This window comes from Alosa sapidissima, chromosome 12, assembly GCF_018492685.1.
Source record: "Alosa sapidissima isolate fAloSap1 chromosome 12, fAloSap1.pri, whole genome shotgun sequence".
Classification (NCBI taxonomy): Eukaryota; Metazoa; Chordata; class Actinopteri; order Clupeiformes; family Clupeidae; genus Alosa; species Alosa sapidissima.
Window position 1 is genome coordinate 18,473,895 of NC_055968.1, and position 21,158 is coordinate 18,495,052.

The 21,158-nt window shown below is 38.7% G+C and overlaps 1 protein-coding gene across 4 annotated transcripts; it reads right to left on the bottom strand.

Annotated features, from left to right (window-relative positions):
- Nucleotides 1–621: 621 nt before the first annotated feature.
- Nucleotides 622–17,959, bottom strand: LOC121678257 (kynurenine--oxoglutarate transaminase 3-like). Of its 4 annotated transcripts, none has more exons than XM_042057628.1 (14): nt 17,722–17,959; nt 16,891–16,982; nt 16,705–16,769; nt 16,474–16,618; nt 14,259–14,408; nt 5,218–5,304; nt 4,993–5,118; nt 4,527–4,647; nt 3,886–3,962; nt 3,597–3,686; nt 2,552–2,738; nt 2,255–2,328; nt 1,950–2,036; nt 622–1,439 (listed from the first exon to the last, which is right to left on the bottom strand). In XM_042057628.1, exons 2-14 carry the CDS (start codon nt 16,978–16,980, stop codon nt 1,386–1,388), a joined length of 1,353 nt encoding a protein of 450 aa, XP_041913562.1. In that variant the 5' UTR covers nt 16,981–16,982; nt 17,722–17,959; the 3' UTR covers nt 622–1,385. The 4 variants fall into 4 exon arrangements, with proteins under 4 accessions (XP_041913562.1, XP_041913561.1, XP_041913563.1 ...); XM_042057627.1 differs by lacking the exon at nt 17,722–17,959 and adding an exon at nt 17,344–17,697; XM_042057629.1 differs by lacking the exon at nt 17,722–17,959 and adding an exon at nt 17,230–17,331.
- Between the last annotated feature and the right edge of the window lie 3,199 nt (nt 17,960–21,158).

Here is a 21,158-nt window from a genome sequence, read left to right on the forward strand (position 1 = left end):
AATATCAGGCCCGTCAGCAGGTTTCATACGGCCCACCAGATGTTTTGGATAGGAAGGGAAATTAGAAAAAAATATATTCACATCCAGTTGTCTTCAACGTGTTACAGTATAAGCAATATCTCTATGATATGATAAATTGATTAAACCTAGCACTACAAACCATCCTCAGCAAGGTATAAGCAGAAAAACTAACATGGAAGTAGGGCATTTCAAGAGAGAAAGAGTATATGACAGCAGTACATTATTGTGTACTGCTCATAAGTGATATAATCAAACAATACCCATGCAGAAAAATGATAATGACAGCCCCCCACGAGGTCTCATTCCAACAAATCCGGCCGACTACCTAATATGAGTTTGACACCCCTGGACTAGTGTGACTTCAACAAATTGTGAGAATGGAAGGTAAAAATCAAGACAAGTATAATGTTGATATCTACCTATAGTTTTAGTTCTATCAATTAAATTAAATTTTAACATACAAATCCAGTGGGAATACACAAGGCAATGGACTTTTTTGGATGAGTGTATTTGAATTTTAAAGAAATGATTAATGTCTGTGGTACCACAGTGGTATAGAACTTGGACTCAACAAAGCAGGAAAACAGACACAAACACAGATAAAATACCAAGCTAGCATGTGTTTAATGCTGGAAGATGTAGATAGTGTATTAAAAGTTTCATGATTTTCTAAATGAAATTAACCATTCTAAATTAATTGCATCTTATGCAAAACCAGTGACTGTTGCTAAATCAGGTCTAAAAACATTGGTCTCTACAGAGATAAATCAGAGCCAGCTTGGTTTTTTAAATCTTACAGCAACAGAAAATACTAAATAACATCTTCATTAATGAAAATAAGAGGCAATAATAAACTAGGCCTACCTCTGAGTGTTTAACGCCTTGATTCAAGTTTGTCTGGTTTACACTATGAATGTCATCAGTGCTACAGTATACAATGTTAAGGTCCATGTGTTGTGTCAAAGCTAAATGGTCTTTTTAAATACAAACTGACAGGGCTACAACGGACATGCAACTGAAGTGTTCCATTCGCAGTGTCGGCTATGCTACAACAGTTAGCTTCCGCTATAATTAAAGAAACTGGTTACCCAGATGTGATTGCAGCACTCACTTTCGAAAAGAATTAGACCAGTCTTCTAAAACCATTTTTAAGCTCCAGTAACAGAACCCTTCAGTTGCAAGCCTGGTGTAGCCCGGCTGTAAGGCTTCCTTCAGGCCTTAATGCTCCATGCCACATTCAAAAAATGGCCTCAATCTGATAAAAACATTTTTTTTAACTACATTTCTAAAATCTGATTCAGATCACTTCAGCATGTAGTATGAACGCAGAGCATTGTCCGTTCTGGTCCAGTCAAGCATAACATCTACTTGTTCCAGTTCCTCAGGATAGTCTCGGCTGCATCCAATGTGCTGTCTTGCTGCAGTGGGCATGTAACAACACAACACATGTCAGAAGACAAACTTAAACTAAACAACCTGTTGTATACAAATTATATTAACTAGTCTTTCTAACTCTCAACAGACTTGGAAATATATGTCCACACCTATTTTATACAGTCTATGGTCTCCACCTGTTTGACCATAGTAATAAGAGACTCCCAGTGATCTAGTCTGGATGTTTCCTAATTGTGTAATTGCATGTGCTAATTTTTGTAGCTGTTCTCAGAGCCTTGGAGAGCTCAACGAATTCTCATTAAATGTACATGTACAGTAGATATTTTAGTCATTATAAGTCATCTTTCCAATCATAACACACCCCAGTAGTGGAATTACTGGTACATTTGCCATTTTGATTTGAGGGTGTCTAGTTTAAAAGGCAAGATATAGTAGGTTACTAGGCCTACAATGAAGACCATGCAGTTATTTTTTTCACTTTTAAGCTGATTTATAAAGAACTGTTCCAGAGATTTAAGTTAAGAATCCTTTACCTTGATGAAACACAGGCGTATATATTTCTCAAACTGCCTCTTTGAGTCATCGCCACAGAAAGCAGTTACTGGAATGGCCGCCAGTTTCTAGATGGGGGGTGGAGGAATTGGGAGAGAGACAAAACAGAAAATAGTTACTCGCTGACGTACTCCTGGGGGAACAGCCTGGGGCATTACTTCACTGCTACGGTAGCTGCTGATATGAGTATAAGACTGATGACAGCATGCTGGGGTTAGGTTTGTGAGCTGACACGCGAAAACTCAAATGGCTTGTTTCACTGCCTCCTCCTCCTCCTCCTCCTCACCTTCTCTTTGATCATCCATTTGATGAACTTGTAGTCATACGCCTCATCGTCCCCCATGTGCGACAGGTCCTTATCTTGAGTGGAACACAGGGAACATGGGAGTGGTTACAGTTTTCATAGCTACATTACTAACACCTGGCTTGTTGGGTTGTGGCTTTGTAATATAGCCCTGAATTTTCTCCAGCATCTTTCAAATTCACACACTGTATAAGGACCGGTTTTGAAATACTGCACATCAAAATACATGATGTATAAATGGAAATATTACATTTCATAATGAGGGATAAAAAGTCTCACTGAGTGCCGTAACGTCCACAATCATGAAGTAGCCCCCTTCTGGCACCACGGGCTCCATGCCGACGGAGCGCAGGATGCTGGCCAGGCGGTCCCTCTTCCCCTCCAGCTCGTCGGCCAGGGAGGAGAAGTAGCAGTCGGGCTGGCCCATGCGCTGGTAGTCCATCATCAGGCCCTGAGCCACTGCCTCCTATTGCAGTACCAGCAACAGACAGAGGGGTCAGCAGAGCACACTGAATCAAAGGAGGTGCACCTCTAAATTTGGACGGACGCTGTGTCATTTCCTCTTAATCGCACACGTGGTAACTCACACTACGTTTCAGCCTCTCACGATACAGTATTTTCTCAGAATAAATTTGCTTCTCTTCAATGTATCTGTACGCACACACTGCATGTTCAAACTAGAAAATCACACACTGCATGTTCAAACTAGAAAATCGGGCCAAAATCTTGTGTCTGACCAGCCTAAAAGTAACTTTTGATGAACATACTGACATTAACATGGGTCTTTTATATCTGCACAATAGCCCTTTAAAGGCTGATTAGCGTAAGGAAATTATTTCATCAGTGTTGTCGGTGTGTTTACCTTGTTCATAAAGCAACACAATCCTCTGCTGATTGTCATTAACATGATTAATCATTCCTCTTGGTGTATAAACTAACAGTAACATGCACCAAATACTTTTACGCGAGGTGCTTAGCACTGGTGAGGGACTTAAAAATGGAAAGGCGGCGCACACTCCATGGATATATATTATTTTATTGATGGTGATGTCTGCCAGGTGTGCTGCTGTTGGGCCTATACACAGATGCCTGCCATTTTCCTGTTTTTGGATCTGAAGAAGGCCTAAGGGTCAAAGCATCATCAATAAAATAATATTTCAATAATTACTCCTTCTAGACACACAACCTAAGCATTTCACTACATATTGTACTTTGTTGTATATGACAAAAATAACAAACTAACTAACTAACTGAGCCTCAAAAACAGAAGGGTAAACACTAGCCTGTAAGAAGTAGGTCATGGGATAACTCATCGTGCACTTGCCTGTAGTGGAGTAGGACAGGTGTATAGAGTGTTCTGCATGACTGTTTGCAGGTGCTTGATCAGGTGTTCTGGGCCAATAGACCAGCCAAGCTGCAGAACAAGAGGGATAAAAATAGCCTCCACTTTAACCCATTCATGTGATAAGACTTCAGACTTGCTACATATTTTAGGGGTACTGTGACACATTGTTCTGGTTTAAATTCTTCGATACCAAAGACAAGCACTAAGCCTTTCCTGTCTGCAGGCTATGCACCTTGCGAATTAAAAATATGAGTCAGCTGACACACACCTTCCACCCAGTCACACTGAAGGTCTTGCCTGCACTGCTGATGGTCACCGTCCGGTCCCACATACCTGGCAGAGTGGCTGACAAAGCAAACCAAAGTAAGTATAACAGTGCAACCTTCTTGTCTCATCTTCTCTCAACACTTACTTAGTGTAAGTAGTCCACACGTACCAAAGTAGTCCACACGTACCAAACCGATCTTTTTTTCCCCCCGTTATCCCTGGAATCGTTTCAAGAATATTTGCGTCGAAACGGATCTCTCAACACGACACGTTACTTCATATCCCAGTTATGTCATGTTAGTTATGTCATATATTACATGCTATTATATGCATTACATGTTACTTGTTAATTGAGTAGTGTACTTTGAGAGCAAAGATTAACCAGAGTCAAATTCCTTGTTTGTTTACGCAAACCTGGCCAATAGAGCTGATTCTGAATTCTGGTTAGTTATGAGTTATACATACTGACATACTGTTAACATATTAACATATGTTACTGAATAGAAATGCCAAAACACATTAACATATGTTACTGAATAGAAATGCCAAAAGAGGGTAACAGTTCAAGCATGCAGAAATCCTCTCCAGACACAATGTTTAAATTGCTTCTGTGCTTCTGACGCAGATGACTCCACACAGTACCTATTTTGATATGCTCATGGCCTTTGTAGATGAGCCACTCGTACACCTCGTCGCTGAAGCACAGGGTGTCATGTTTGATGCAAAGGTCTGCAATGGCCTGGAGCTCATCTCTGGTGAAAATCTGCCGGGGGAAGTGGTGGATTGTCAGTCAAACATGTTTCTGTCAGCTTAAAGTCAACAACGGGATGCAACCTCAGGGCCCGGAGGAGAACCAACACGACACTTTTGAACGACAAATTAGAAAGCAGAGGATTTGTCCGAAAACAGCGTTTTGAAAGATTTTGCCAGTATAGAAAGGTTTTTCAGAGCATGTCATATTGAATAAACCAAATTGAATAAGGCTGTAAACAGCAGAAAAATCAGTTAACTTTACTTTAAAATGACATGGAATGAAACACTAAATGCTGCAAAGCCTTGAAGTGGCTTGCAGACCCATCTATTCATGGCACAGTTGTCATAGCCTCACCTTTCCTATGGGATTGTTTGGTGTGTTGATGATGATAGCCTTTGTCTTTGAGGTGAATTTGCTGGCAAGTTCATTCTGATCCAAAACCCAGTCTCCGCTGGTGATGTCTGCTTTCTTGCCTGACTTCTGAGTATGGAAACAACCGGGTCAGAGAGTGTCAATTAAGAGACTGGTTGACGGTTGATTCTATGTGAAAGAGCTGTTGAAGTTCACTCAAAAACCTACCAGTCTGAGGGGGATCAATACTGGCTTGCCTCCAGCCATTCGTACCATTGGAACATAGCAGTCGAAAAAAGGCTCAATAATGATAACCTGTAATTTCAGATATACACAGGAAATGTATTCAATTCCTTGTGCTATAAGAATAAGATTTCCCACAGTGGCTGATCAACAACCAAGCTTATTTATTATATACAAGCTTATTTATCTTTACACAACATGATGCAGGATACAACAACAATTCAAGTTGGTTAAGTATGCTTTTGCCTAAAGAATGAAACCTGAGGACCACTGCTGAATGGAAAATAAAATGAAGATTTGCGCATTAAAACAATACATTGATGCAACGGTTCTCAAAATGTGGGGCGGTCCCTACTTGTGGGGAAAAGAAATTTGGCAAATTTGGAAAAAGTGGAAAATATCATACACTCAAAACAAAACTACTGCACACAAACAAATGAACTATCAATAGGCTATCTACATAGGACTACAGCTATCGATTCTTTTTGAAATTGAGTATTCTAGCGATTATTTCATCGATTAATTAGATAAAAAATAAGTTTGCGTTATTAAGTGCAATTTATTAATATGCACAACACTCATGCTGTAGGCCAGCGTTTCTCAAACTGTGGGTCGCGGAGACATGCCAGGTGGGGCGCGAACTGACGTGAAAAAAAATTAAAATAAAATAAAACTCCTGTTTATTTGTAGCCTAGGCCCAGGTAGCACCCGATGCGCAATGGACGCACTGTTTTATTCATAGGGAAGCGCTCGTGTCAAGGCAGCTTAGTTAGTCCCGACCTACGTGAGATTTTGAACGTTGTTGTGAGAGTGATGAATTTCATCAAAACCCGGTCCTTAAAAGCGCGTCTATTCTCCGCACTTTGCGAAGAGATGGTAGCTGAAGGCTGTACTGTTTCACAGCGAGGCAAGGTGGCTTTCCCGAGGTAAAGTGCTGTCGCGCGTGTTTGAGCTCCGAGTCGCCTCTTCTTGGAGGAAGAGCGCATGTTTGAATCTGCAAGCACGTTCACTAATGAACATTTCTTGACGAAGCTGGCCTATCTTAGCGATATATTTGATATATCTTAGCGATACATGAGTTAAATATCCAGTTACAAGGCAAAGACAAGCACCTACCTCACCTAGCAAATAAGATTACTGCATTCACCAAAAAAACTTGAGGTATGGGACAGGCGCCTCGATCGCGACAATATTTAGATAGATTTCTGAGCGAAATCGCTTAAACGTCTGATTCGGGAGCCTCTTGTGATTCCCATGTGTTAAACAGTAGCCCTGCATCACATCCCTGCAAAGTTTATTTCAAAAATATTTCCCAACCAGCAGTGCTCTGTATGACTGGATTATGGATCCATTTAATGCAGCATGTTGGTATTTCATTGAATATATTGTACAATGCTGTAAAATGGCCTATGCTTCCTTATATGTTGCTGGAAAACAGAAATGTGTTATTATGTATTTATTTATTTTTATTATTATTATTATTATTATTATTATTATATCTGCTGCACCCGCTGATTTTAACTCTGTTGAAGAGGATATATTTAGTGTTAGTTAGTATAATTTGTATTTTTGTAATTTGTATTTTTGTATATTTTTATATATTGTATTTAAGTGTTAGTTAGTATAATTTGTATTTTAGTATATTTAGCATATTCTTTATCTTCTACTGTCCTTATTGCTTAGTTGTGTTTTTATATTATATAGGCTACTTTAATTACTCTTTCTGCTGTTAAAGAATGTGTTTGTGTTGTCTGTATGCTGCTGAGATCTTGAATTTCCCCTGGGGATCAATAAAGTAGGCCTATCTATCTATCTATACTTAGAACTTGTCATTATTTCAATAAATTTGACAATTTTAAGCTTGACCTACCACTTTCTTAGAGCGATGAGGGACAGGTGGGGCTCGAGAATGCCCCCTTAATCAAAGTGGGGAATTAAAGAAAACGTTTGAGAACCACTGCTCTAAGGAGTGACTCAGAAAGTCACGCAGACAACTGTCTCACTCTCAAGACACTAACTTACAGCTGTCTCACTCACAGGGTACTTAGCTACACAATAACATAATGGGAATTTGTTGTCTAGCTCATTGGTTCCTTATACCTTATATAGCTTAGGAAAGCTAACAGCTTTCTATAAGGATCTAGTTTGTTAACTACCACAGTCACCAGTTGGGTCGCGATAGTCTGTAATCTTTAAAAAGTGGGTCCCCAGAAAAAAAGTTTGAGAAACTGTTGTAGGCCTAAACTAGCCCTAGTCACTTCAAAGTAAATTCATAGGCTATATTTCCTGCATAAGAACTGCAAATATTTCCTCCAAAACTGCAGTTTTGAAACTTAAAGTAATGCGGTCTCGCGCGCGCGAGAGAGACGAGATGAGTGTGTGTGCTGAGTTTTTAAGTGTATTGCTCACTTGCAATGCTCACTTACATGCATTAGTTTACTACTTAAAATTTCCACAACATAACATAATTTCGATTCACGACATTAGGCTACAGCCGCTACTAATACCGTATGTTCTAATTAGCTAATACATTAAAGGGAAACTTGGCAGGATTTCCACCTCTGCTGGAGAAATTGTGCATTAGGCCTATGCTATTTCAAACTGTGGAAAAAGGTAACGATAAAGCACATGGATTTGTTTACAAGCTAGCAAAACGGTTAGCATAAGTTTGGCAGACAATGTGGATGTTACACGGTAAGAAACACGATTTAAAACGAGTTTCTTGTTTCTCACTTCTCTTTCCGGGAAGGTAGTCTCAATGTTGCACGGTTGGTTTTCCGCCTGGGGACGCTAGGGGCAGCGGGAAAAGTCACCATTTTCACCGGAACAGGTCATTTAACCATCCAAATGATTTCTAAACAGGTTTATTACGTTGAAATAGTTGCCAAGTTCCCCTTTAAATTAGCCAACATCAGTGTTTACGTTGCCTTGTATCGGCGGTTACGCTTGGTGAGCTGGTGTTAACAACTGGATGCTTTCGGTTTAGGTGTTGAATCAGACCCGGCGGCAGACACAAATTCACGGACGGGCATTACACCTTTCCAGGGGGGGCACTGGAACTTAAATTGATCACGGTAGTTTAAGCTTACACTTGACAAAACATTCCAATATGAAAATGTAGATCCAATTGTTGTAAAATGGTGCAGTTGAGACTGGAGCTAGTCATATAAAAAAATGCAAAAATAAATCCGCAGATAAAACCAAAATCCTCGTTCATTTGCTAATCACTTTCAGATAGAGTGTTAGGGAGTTAGCCCCGAAGTTACGGATAACTTCGGCCCTGGAGTGGTAAGCTTCCTGTTCTCCGACTAGGTCAGAAGAAAAAAACTGTAAAGGTTAACGCTATCAAACAAACCCAGAAACTACTAGGCATACTTCTACTAACTACGATATGAGATATAGCCTACCTGCGAGCCGATAAGCTATATTTGTCATCGGATGACAGGGGTTAGTGCAGAAGTGAAGTAGACTGCGCCACCTAACCTCCTCTCCATTTAGGTGATGGGCTTACCTAATGTTCCTGATTGATTAGCTACGGAATAATACAGATTTTACAAGTTTTATTTGCTACTTGCTAGACTGACAAACGTATAGGCTAGGCCTACATTTAATAAGTGTTCAAAATCAATCTATGGGATTGGGGTTGGTTGGAGCAGCCAAGCTCGTCCAGGGCGGGCCTGGCCCCCCAAAGCCCCCCCATGCCGCCGGGACTGTGTTGAATCATTGTTGCGGTACGCTAGTTCTGCTTGGCAGTGGACATATTGCGCCTTGTCTTCTTTTCTAAGTTTGAAATGATCCCAAAACGTTGGACATTCTCTGCCTTTTACAGACGGTTTCAGTCATTTCGCCCACTTAATTCTGGGGGTGCATGTCAGTAATAACAGTCCGTGTGTGAAACAATAATCCCTAAACTGAGCAGGCCACGTAAACGCAAGTGATATGAATTAAACGAAGCTTCGAGGCAGAGAATTTTCCTTGATCATTTTTTGTAATCGAATTATTCGAATTACTCGAGTAATCGTTTCAGCCCTAAATTAAAACAACATCAAATCCAGGGGATCAGGAGGAAAACTTTATGTGGAAACATAGTGGGAAATAATGTTTTAATGTCGTTACCATCTTGTTCACTCCTTTCAAAGTGGGACAGGGCTCTACACTAAAAAATAAAATTCAGGAGCACTTGTGCGCCCAAGTTAAAAAATTTAGGAGCACAGACAAAAATTTGGGAGCACAGTCAGTTCTGTACTTAACTTACAAATAATCTAACATTATACTGCAGCTAACAGTTAAACATGCCAGTGCACCAATTGCGAATATTAAGAATGACTGACAACATTTAGGCTACAGGAAACAGGATTTTAAAGATTAGTGCCTACTTTATTTTCAGTCTGTTCTATTTTCCTACATTTTGTTAATGTAAAATAATATAATGCATTGCCATATTTGCATTTAGTCTGTATATCAAGTATCCTGCCAAATGTAGGCTAATTTATTTATTTGTGAATCCATCTATAGCTAATCCAAATATGCCCATGGTGACCTATCTGACTGCATACTGCCTAATAGACTACTACTACTAAAACAGTCCATTTTTCTCTTCCACAAAACCCAACATAGGCTAATCAAGGATGTATGTTTTATACTTTTAGTTTTTATTTGAAATATCTGCATTGATGGGGGCAGTAGGCAAACGTTAGACCTACTTTCGTTTTGCACTTCAGCTTGTATTCGGTGTAAACAAACATACATGCGTAGAAGCCTGGAGTTGTCAGTAGCGTTCTACCTTTGAATAAAATGGGAGTATTACGGGAGGGTACTTTTGTGCCGGTTCGTTCGCTACAGCTATATTTTGCATATTGCAGCCAATACGTCAACTGGGCTAAAAGGCATGTTAGGTTACCTTTCCTTCTCTCACTGCATTCTCAGAATCTCATCCTGTTCCTCCTATATCCAATTAATTCGGTGGATAGAAGAACTAATTTCTTCAATCTTTGCATCTTGCCTAGCTAGTCTAACTTTCCGCTTTTTCTGCGCGCTCTTGGATTTGATAGAAGCGACTACTAGCGAGTCACAACGCGAAACTGCTAACGTTGATGGGAGGTGTAGGGAGGTGATGGGAGGTTTTTATGCTGCATTCGCGACGTGATTCTATGGTTTGCACCAGTAATGTTTCTCGATGTTGCGGTGTATTTTGTAGACAAACATTGACATGGTTAGAAGTCATTAGCACCAGTGCGCCTAAATATTTTTTTGCACTCGTACGGCATCATTTTTACTCGCGAGTGAAATGGGCGCACTGTAGAGCCCTGCTGGGATATGACAGAAAGTTTGAGAAGTTTGACAACCATTGCATTAATGCATGGTCAGGGGCCACCCACAATGGCCTTATGGACCACTGGTTGAAAACCCCTGCTATAGCATTCATAAGTTTCATGTAGTCAGGTTAGTAAAGTTTGGAGTGGCACTATTTGCTTTGAGCTTAAGTGGTCTTCAGAAACAGAATCAGATGTATTTGCCTAGTTACTACAAACAAGAAATTTGTTTCCGGCCTATGCCGTCAATCTCACTTCACAGACAATATACAGAAAATATACATATAACATACAGGCAAAACAGTAGGCCATATCTGAAATACAATATGGACGATATACAGACCATGTACATATTGTCTAGGACAGAGGTTCCCAACCTTTTTTGGCAGATGACCCTATTTTGAGAGAGAGCGCATCTCTCACCTGGTTGTTTTGATACTTTGTTTGAGCATTATTACCCATGATGATCTCATGTGGGATGTCTACAGTTAAGAACAAAATTATTCATACTCCTGGCCAATATTGATTTAAAGTTGTTTTTCTCTTGACTGATATGTTTGTTCTGACTGAAAATGACACTGCCACATGGCAAAAGGTAGCAAGACAATGTGGTAGAAGCATGGAATCAAAAAAAAGAATTGTTTTTGTCTTTTTAAATTTTTTTATGAAAAATGGCGTGCAAAATTATTCATACCCTTTTTTAACAAATCACTGGAACATCTTTTTTTTGCATTCACAGCTCTCAAAATGGTTCATATAATACCTACCAAGCTTCTCCATGTCTCCACAATGATTCTAGGGCCTGACTCTGGCCTCATGCTCACTTTTGTGACAGATTGAGGTCTGGACTATGGCTGGGCCATTCTAAAATGTTGATATTGTTCTCTGTTAACCATTTCTTGCCTTGTTTGGCTGTATGTTTTGGATCATTGCGTGGTTTAATGGTCAAATGCTGCCTATTGTGGCAGGTCTCTCGGCACACTGCCTGATCTTTTCCTCCAGAATCTTAGGCCTAGACCACACGTACCAAAACGATCTTTTTTTCCTCCGTCTTCCCTGGAACCGTATCAAGAATATTTGCGTCCAAACGGATCCATCTCAACACGACTCAACACGTTATTTCATACCCCAGGTCTATAGGTGGCACTGTTTCTTTACAGAAATTGACCAAAACTTGCACTTTAAAAACAGACAGAATAGGCTACGACGAAATGGCTAGTGCAAGGAAACCAGAATTGTTTGTGTGGCTATCACCGCAATTAGGCTACTAAACGCAAGGCTTACCCAAGTTCTAGGCTATTCTGTCGCCACATTTATAATATTGCTATAAAACCTTCGTTAGTAACAGTCAATACTTTTGCCTGCATCAAATCGCGCATTCGCATTCAGTGTGCTACCATCGGCTTAACGTGAGTTCTAAGCTATGCTTATAACTGATTTCACTCGACTGTGAATGCATGTATGTTGTAAGACATGTCAAATAAATTAATGACACTGGCACTACGCACGAATTAATGTAGCCTAAACTTACACCGCACTTTCCTAATAACTTAAGTTCTCTCGCGTCACTGACAGTAGCTAGAATGCATAAAAAACACCGGGAAAAACAGTGTTCAGTCCACCAAGTCATAAGCTATCGGCGCTGCGCAGCACCAGTTGTGATATTTATCTTACGGAGTGTAATCGTAGGCAATGTCATGTATGAAAACTAGTATTACGGTTTGTGAAGGATGCAGTCCCGTCCTTTATTTGGCTAACGCAGGTAGGCCTACTAATCACCTTTACTTTCTTTGGTTGTAGCCAAAACTAATGTGGATCACGGACTATCCTACAACCAAAGAAAGTAAAGGTGATTAGTAGGCCTACCTGCGTTAGCCAAATAAAGGACGGGACTGCATCCTTCACAAACCGTAAAATAAAGTTTATTAGTTTTACAGTTGACAGTTCACCATCAGTCCACACAAACAATTCTGGTTTCCTTGCACTAGCCATTTTGTCATAGCCTATTCTGTCTGTTTGTAAAGCACAAACTTTGGTCAATTTCTGTAAAGAAACAGTGCCACCTATAGGCCTGGGGTATGAAGTAACGTGTTGAGTCGTGTTGAGATGGATCCGTTTGGATGCAAATATTCCTGATGCGGTTTCAAGGAAGACGGAGGATAAAAAGATCGGTTTCGTACGTGTGGACTAGCCCTTAGTGTAACTGTTTACTCTGAGAAAGTCACCACTTTTTTTGATTCCATGTTTCTCCCATATTGTCTTGCAACCTTTTGGCATGTGACAGTGTGATTTTCAGTCAGGACAAACATATTGGTCAAGAAAAATTATCAATTAAAAAAATATTTGCCAGGGGTATAAATATTTTTGTTCTTAACTGTATGTTTATTTTTACATAGCTAGATTGTAATAAAGGATCTGATTAGTTACTTAACTTATCATGTTTATATTAGGGCTGTCAAAATAACTGATTAATTTCGATTAATCAATTTGAGAAAAAATAACTGATAAAAAAAAAAAATTGTGCAGATTAATCGATTCCATATGACCTTTGATCCCGAGCCGTTCTATTCAGTAACCATTAGACTGTAAAATGAAGGAGAGAGAAGAAAATGTGCTGCCTAGATCATTGATTGGAACATTTACTTTTAAAAAACGGCCTGATGGTGTTGATTAAAAATAAAGTGTTGATTAAAATAAAGTCCTCTGCAATGTCTGCAGCAAGGAATTTGCATATCACCGGAATTCGTCAACTCTAAAGTCGCACATCAATGCAAAGAAATAGTGGAGTTGAGGGGAGTGTCAATTTATTTTCATTGTGTCCCCTAGGTTATATCTGTGGCCTGAAAGGCCTTGTATGTGAAAAAAAACTTTATTTCCTTTATTTCCTCAGCATATTGGGTCATACCATAGATTATTATGGCCATTATTTGAACAGTAAAAATAATAATTAAAGAGTTTTTGAACTTTAATGTCACTAATGCTGATTATTCAATGATTCATTTGAATTTAAAATACTTTCACACCAAAAATTATATATGCGATTAATTAATCACAGAGTACTGTATGTAATTAATTCGATTACATTTTTCAATCGATTGATAGCCCTAATATATATATATATATATATATATATATATATATATATATATATATATATATATATATATATAAATATAATGTCCTGGTCAATTGTAAGATACCCAATATCTCAGCCGACCCCCTTTAAATTTTGGGTGACGCCACATGGGGTCTCGGCCCCAAGGTTGGGAAATGATGGTCTAGGACAGGGGTGGTCCGCGGCCCACTTGTGACATTGCTGGTGGTCCCTGACCATAGATTCAGTAATGTACAATGTATGTTGTTTGGGTCATTGCAGCTTCACTGGGGAAATATAAATAAAAGAAGCGTGATTCACGCGTGAGGTCACGTGAGAATCACGCATGAAGCCGGACAATTGAAATATGTACCCACTGTAGTTGCAATGTGGGAATCAGTATTTTTATTCAGTGGTGGTCCTGGGGTTACGTAATTAGTCAGAATGGTGGTCCCTGGGTCACAATCAGTTGAAAAGCCCTGGTCTAGGACAATATACAAATAATATACAGCCGTTTACAAGACAAACAAACTGCATTGAGTGCAATGTGATAATGCAAACAACAATCATGTGCATCATAGGAGAATAGAACTGGACTATCAAAAAGGAGCTTGTCCTACCTCATCCCCTTCCTCCACCAGAGCCTGCATACAACTGAATAAGGATCCATAACCCCCGACTGTAACTAGGATCTCTTTGAAGGGATCAATCTGCCGATCATACACTTTACCATACACTTGCGATAGGGCCTTGACCAAAGATGGATGACCCTATTTACACAGTCAAACAGAGGAAAGCAGTAAGTTACTGACAGACATTGGTTACAGTTAGGTTTAGGAAACAAGTGTTAGTCATTAATACATAACTATGTGTATGTATTAGTGGTCAATAAGATCTCGATTAAAGGAGAAATCCGTTTTCACATAGATCTCCGTTTCTCAAGGTCACCGAGTACTGTCGGTACGAAACAAAACAAAAACAACCAACAGCACACACCATGTACATGCCCACAGAGTTTAGGCTGTAGCTGCCGGGCTGCATTAGCTGCTGGTTGTAGCAACTTGACCTAGGTAAAACCGATTGTTTTCGTTTTGTTTTGTACCGACAGTACTCGGTGACCTCGAGAAACGGAGATCTTTGTGAAAACTCACCGGATTTTCCCCTTTAAGCACAATTACACATGCATTAGGTCTTACTGAATAGGTGATTTATTCTTTGGAGATCGTTGATACGCAACTAGTTATCCTTGATCTAAGGTCTTTGATATATACAGTAGTATGGATCAAAATGGAAACTTTATAGCCTTCTAATGAATTGTCTTAATATGTTATTATTATGTCACTATAAGTCACATATTTAAATAGTGTATTAGGAGCCTTTCTATTTTGGTCCATACTACATATCAGTGACCTTAGGTCAAGACCAATTAGTCGCTTATGAAGGATTTACCAAGAATAAATGATTCAATGATGCATATTACAAACATTGTTGAGCACTATACATTACCGTAGATATAGCTTATACAGATATTAACAATGTGGACAACATGTATTTCCTAAACTAAAGTGTTACTCTCATACATTAATAACAATGTCACATTGAGAATATTGGGAGCAAAAGCGCAAACATCTCCACTCCAGCTCAATCCACATAAACCTATACATCCACAAAAGGATCCAGGATTACAACTATATTAATGAGTCATTCACTATGACGAGGGTCTTGACTGAAAAAACATTGAAGTTCTTTTTATTTCATGCCATTCTATTATCTTATGACATTAAATGCTCTCCATCTCTATTTTCCCCATAAAGTTGAGATTCCGCTCTCTGTAACCATACCAACAGGTTGCATTCTGATGACTATTATGAATGGCTTGTCATCAACAACCCTTACCAGATATAACCAGTTCTACCAGGTGCCCCTCCTCCTGTGCATTCTGTCAACTTTTGAATTCCTACAACTATATGAAGAACCTATATTCCATGTGTTAGATCCTGTGAAAGCTGTGTGAGAGAGTTATGTGGGATGTGAGATGAACTATAACCTCAGTCTCCACTCTTATCTCTTCACCAGAGTGTGTGTATGAGAGAGAGAGTGAGTGTGTGTGTGTGTGTGTGTGTGTGTGTGTGTGTGTGTGTGTGTGTGTTGAGACCTGCTGCATGGAATACTCCTACTTTCCATGGAGGCTAACTCCTACTAGCAGAGGTTGTGAATCAGGACCATTGATTTGATGTAGATCATGTACATTTCTTATGCTTATGCATTACTTTATTATTATATTGTAACCTGTATTTTTCATATACATGTCCTAGATTTATAATTAGGACCAAATTGACTGATTTCTGTGCATCTCTGCCACCCCCCAGATGTGACTCTTTGTGTATGAACACAGCAATGAGAGGCTTTCCAACCTCGTGTCTACTATTTGCTCCAAGTACTCAGAAAGTATTCAATTAGCATAACATTTGGCCAGGTGCAAAGCAGGGTCCTCTTGACCAACAACCCTACAGGTTGTAAATAGAAGGACCAAAAGGCCCATCTAGCCAATTTGCACAAAGGGAGTTACCGAAAAGAAAGTATAGCCATAGCTTTTTTAGTGGGTGTTCATAATCATTAAATGTTTTGTATAGCGGTATATTGTATATACAAAAGCCTTGCATACTGTTACTGTATTGTTACATGCTTTGCTACTGCCTATTATTGAATCATTAAAGGACTTATTTTGCAACATTTTTGGAAGCTATCCTTCGTTTTTTCTTATAAGCCAAATAAGTATGGCTGCAAAGGAGGCAATACTAAGAATTTTCTATACGAAGACACTAAGATTCTTACAAAGCCTCGTGTGTACTGGTTCAGTCTGTCCACAGCTGCTGCCTGGGCAAGCCCTTCTTTGACATATGAGGGAGGTGGAATATCAGGGTAGCCCTGTCCAAGGTTGACGATGGTTGGGTCTGCTGCCACAGATGTAAAGGCAACCCTGCATATTATAAAGGTCAAGCACATTATGTCAGAGGTGAAATCATACTATAGAGGCAACTAAAATGGACACTAGCCCATGCTTACCATACATTCTTGTCCAGTCCCTCAATTCTCTTTGCATGTTTATGTCTGGGGGGTGCCATGGTCATCTTGACAAAAAAAAGAAAGACATTAATGAGTCACCAATACAAGAAATAAACATATGGTTCTATGGACAGTGAATGCAATACGCTTTCTGAAGGTGGTACAAAGGCAGGCTATGTGACTTACTTGTGTGGATGATATAAGTCTGGCAGGGTTAACTCTGAATAGTGGATAAGTAGAGAGGCAGCATCGAAGTGTGAGGTGTGTGATGTTCATATCTGCCCAATTAAATGTAGAAAACAGCAACACGCAATCGTCAGAATTCCTTGAGATGCAACAACATTGAGTATACTCACTATCACCACTTTTGGGACGCCAAAAGACCCTTCACGTTTATTGTCAAGACATCTTACCCCTTTTTAGGTCGAATGTATGCAGAATCATTTCATGTTAACTGCACATTAAACAAACACAGTAAACGTTATGCATTTCAGGACAACTCGCCAATGTTACCTTGCTACCTACCAGTAATTGTTCAAAAGACCTTACTTAACGTTGACCAAAGAGGAATGAACCAATGCATTCATTCGCGTAACTGCAATGCCAGGCAACAATAGCTAATGTTTAATTCCCACTAACCTGTTTCACGTTCCGTGCAACCTACAAAACCGCAAGACTGTTATGTTTGGAGAGATTCCAGAATTACGACGTAATTATATTTCCGCCCATGGATATATATACGTTTCCGCCCCTTAGGTTAGCCAATCGTGTTGGTCACGTATCTTCATTTTTCACGGTCACATAAATTGTATTCATTCAAAAAGAGAGTGCAACTTCAAAGAATAAATAATAATTCATTCCTGTTAGCACGTAGAGAATTTTAAGCATAAAAGTCATTCACTCGCTTGCTTGGTGTGTGTGCACCAAAGAACTCAGAAGATTGTTTGATAACTCTTTGGCTCACAAAATATACTATTCATTTTAATTGGATATTAAGATAATATTTAGGCTACTTACATTTAACAAATTATTTGCTGAATGAATCTGATAACTTTTAGTTTGTTATGTTATGGAATCCAGAAGACGTACGTCCCACGTGCACAATCCCGGAAAGAGAGTGTAATGCATGCACTGATCTGAGTGCACGCCAACCGTAAAACATGGATCAAAATCGCCTTACCATACGGGATTGTGTACTCAATCGGAAAAAAAAGTCAACTTTTCTGCAAAAGTCGTTCAATATAACGTCTGAATTCAACCATTTTAATACACAAATAATGGATGTGACCTATAAGCACTATCTAACTATGCTTGTAGTGTTAGCGCCAGTCTATTAGAAGGCTGAGGTAGCGCTCTCCACATAGCCTTTGTTTCACCAAATATGGTAAACAGGCGGAGCTATATTATGATTAAGTTTTTTTTTTTTTTTTTTTTTTTTTTTTTTTTTTTTTTTTATTTATTGGTAATTCAAGTACAATAAGCATGGGTCAAAACAATCCATAAGGAATCCATCTATGTACAGGATCAGGTGTAATTAAAAGGAGGAAGCAAGAGAAAAAAAATAAAATAATAAACAAAACAGAAAAAAAAAAAAAAAAAAAAAGAAAAAAAAACACAACAGAGAAAAAAAAAACATATAACTAGGGCTTAGTCATTAAATCATATTCTGTAACACTGTTCAAAAGTTGTACTGCTTTCTTAGACTTCATAGCTTTAAGGGCTTTTGTATAATAAAGGAAATCATTGTAAAACCCACTAAAAGTGGGCTTAACCTTTGAGTATTTACATTTATGTATAAAAAATTTACAGAGAATAACAATCACATTTACTAAGAGATCATCGTTATCATTCACAGTAAAGAGTCCATATATAATGTCCTTCAAGTCAAAGTTATCTAACATAAAACATTTAGGACTGAGCCAGTTATGAAGGTCAAGCCACAAGGTTTTAACATAAACACATTCGACAAACAGATGCTCAGCGGTTTCCAGCCCATTACAAAATACACAATTATCAGTTTCAATCCCAAAGCGCCTTTGGATTAAATCGTTGGAGGGGTATATTCCATTCAAAGTTTTGAAATGTAGCTCTTTGGCCTTAGGCATTATGGGATATCTCATGTATTTAGTTCGCAAAAGCTGTATACGATTCTTTGGAAAAACTTTTAAAATAGAATTTCTATATGTTAATAAGGGGTAAGACCGGTTGATAAATAGGTTTCTAAGACATTTGTTGGAGCATCTAAAACTCTTAAAGTCACAACCTTCAACAAAGAGCTGTGGTAGGGAAGGACAAATATTGGGATCTGAAATTATTCCTCTTATTAGGCCTAAAATGGAGTCAGGTATGGCATCAAATACAGAATGATATGTATCAATGTTGCAGGTTAACTCATACTTCAAACAAAAGCTTTGATATGTTAAGAGACATCCATTAGAATCAATTAAATGCAGGACTGACCAGATGCCCTTCTCTAGCCAGTCCTTGATAAACAAGGATGACTTCTTTACAGTAATGTATCTGTTGTTCCAGATAGGTGTATTGTGAGGGGTAAAATTATGATTGTACAGAATCTTCCAGTATAGAGCAACCTGCTGATGGAAGAGGGATAATTTGATGGGCAGTTTCTGAATACAGAAGTCACATTTAAGGAAAAAATCTATACCACCTATTTTTTTGAATATTTCATGGGGTATATGGTACCAGAAGCTGGTACTGTTGTTTAAAAATGATTTCAACCACTTGATTTTTAATGTTCCGTTTATGGAGTCAATATCGATGGCCTCCAACCCTCCATCTCTGATGTCTTTTATGATTTCTGATCTTTTAACATAGTGAACCCTTTTCTTCCATATGTAGTCAAAGTTTATTTGATTGATTTTTTTAATGGCTCTCTTGGAAATAGCCATTGAATAAGCAGGATATATACACCTTGAGATACTCTCCATTTTTGTTAGAAAGACTCTACCCAGTAAGCTAATATCTCTCAGTAACCATGAATTAAGTTTAGCCTGACAATCCTTGGTTATCCTTGACACATTCATGTTCTCCCTTTCTGTTGGATCACTAGAAATAAGTATACCTAAATATTTAACTGTAGATTTTATGGGAATGTTATAGGCTTCGGTTAGATTGCACTGGTGGATAGGCATTAACTCACACTTATTTAAATTCAATTTCAGGCCAGAGGCTTTAGAGAAAGACTCAATCGTCTTCAAAACTTTTGGTGTCTCGGCCAGATGCTTCATAAAAATAGTTGTGTCATCAGCCAGCTGGCTAATTACAACTGGCAATCCTAAAACGTCAAGTGGGGCAATATTTGAGTTTTTTATAAGAATAGAGAGCATTTCTGTTGCAATTATGAAAAGAAGGGGAGAAATAGGACAGCCTTGTTTGATTCCACGTCCGATATTAAAACGGGGTGAAGTGCCCCCTGGTAAGGAGATGGAGCTGTTAGTATTGTTATATAGGGAAGCTATACTATTTCTGAATTTATCACCAAAACCTAATAGTTTTAAACATTGAAAAATAAAAGGATGCTCAATAGAGTCAAAGGCCTTGTAAAAATCAAGAAATAACAAGAAGCCCTCATCCTCAATCAAGTGTTTGTAGTCTAGTACATCAAGTACCAAGCGAATGTTATTGTGGATAGATCTACCCTTCATAAAACCAGATTGGGAATCACTTATAATGGTGTGGATTTTCTTTTTTAATCTGTTAGCATAAACAAGAGTTATAATTTTATAGTCATTATTTAATAAAGTAATTGGTCTCCAATTATCTAGCAGTTTGGGGTCTTTGCCATGTTTGGGAATTAAGGTTATTATACCCTGTTTCATGGTGGGGGGGAATGTCATAATATCTGTCGCTTCCTTTAACATAAGAAGGAAAGGGCCTTTCAGTGAATCCCAGAAGTGTTTATAAAAGTTGGCAGTAAGACCATCAATTCCAGGAGATTTGTTTAAGGATAAACCTTCTACCGCTTTATCAAGTTCCTCAACAGAAAAGTCAGAGTCACACAATTCAGCAAAATCAGTATCTATACGAGGAATAAGATGCTGGATATTACTGAAGAAACAGTTTGCATCAGCACAAGAATATGCAGAAGAGTACAATTTCTGGTAGAAAGAAACCACTTCCTTTGTGATCACAACTGGATCTTTATTCTCCTCTCCCTTTATTAGTAAAGATTTTATTGAGTTTTTTTCTTGCCTTCTTTTTTCTAGCTGGCAGAAATAGGATGTGCTTTTCTCCCCTTCCTCTATCCACTTTGCTCTGGACCTTACATAGGCTCCTTCTGCCTTTCTGAGATAGATTTTATCAAGTTCAGAGGACAAGGTTTGTAGTCTTTGTCTGTCCACATCAGTAGGGGGCGTACTTTGACAGAGCAAGTTTATTTCTTTAATTAAACTGAGTTCTAATGACTTGTTGTCTCTATTAATCTTTTTTCCATA

Coding starts and splice junctions, on each gene's coding strand:
- LOC121678257 (XM_042057626.1), bottom strand. CDS start 17,148: ATGATTCTGCATACATTCGACCTAAAAAGGG. Junction 14,409..16,473: donor ACCAGTACACACGAGGCTTT/GTAAGAATCTTA, acceptor CTGTGTAAATAG/GGTCATCCATCTTTGGTCAA. Junction 2,329..2,551: donor TGTGGACGTTACGGCACTCA/GTGAGACTTTTT, acceptor GTTCCACTCAAG/ATAAGGACCTGTCGCACATG.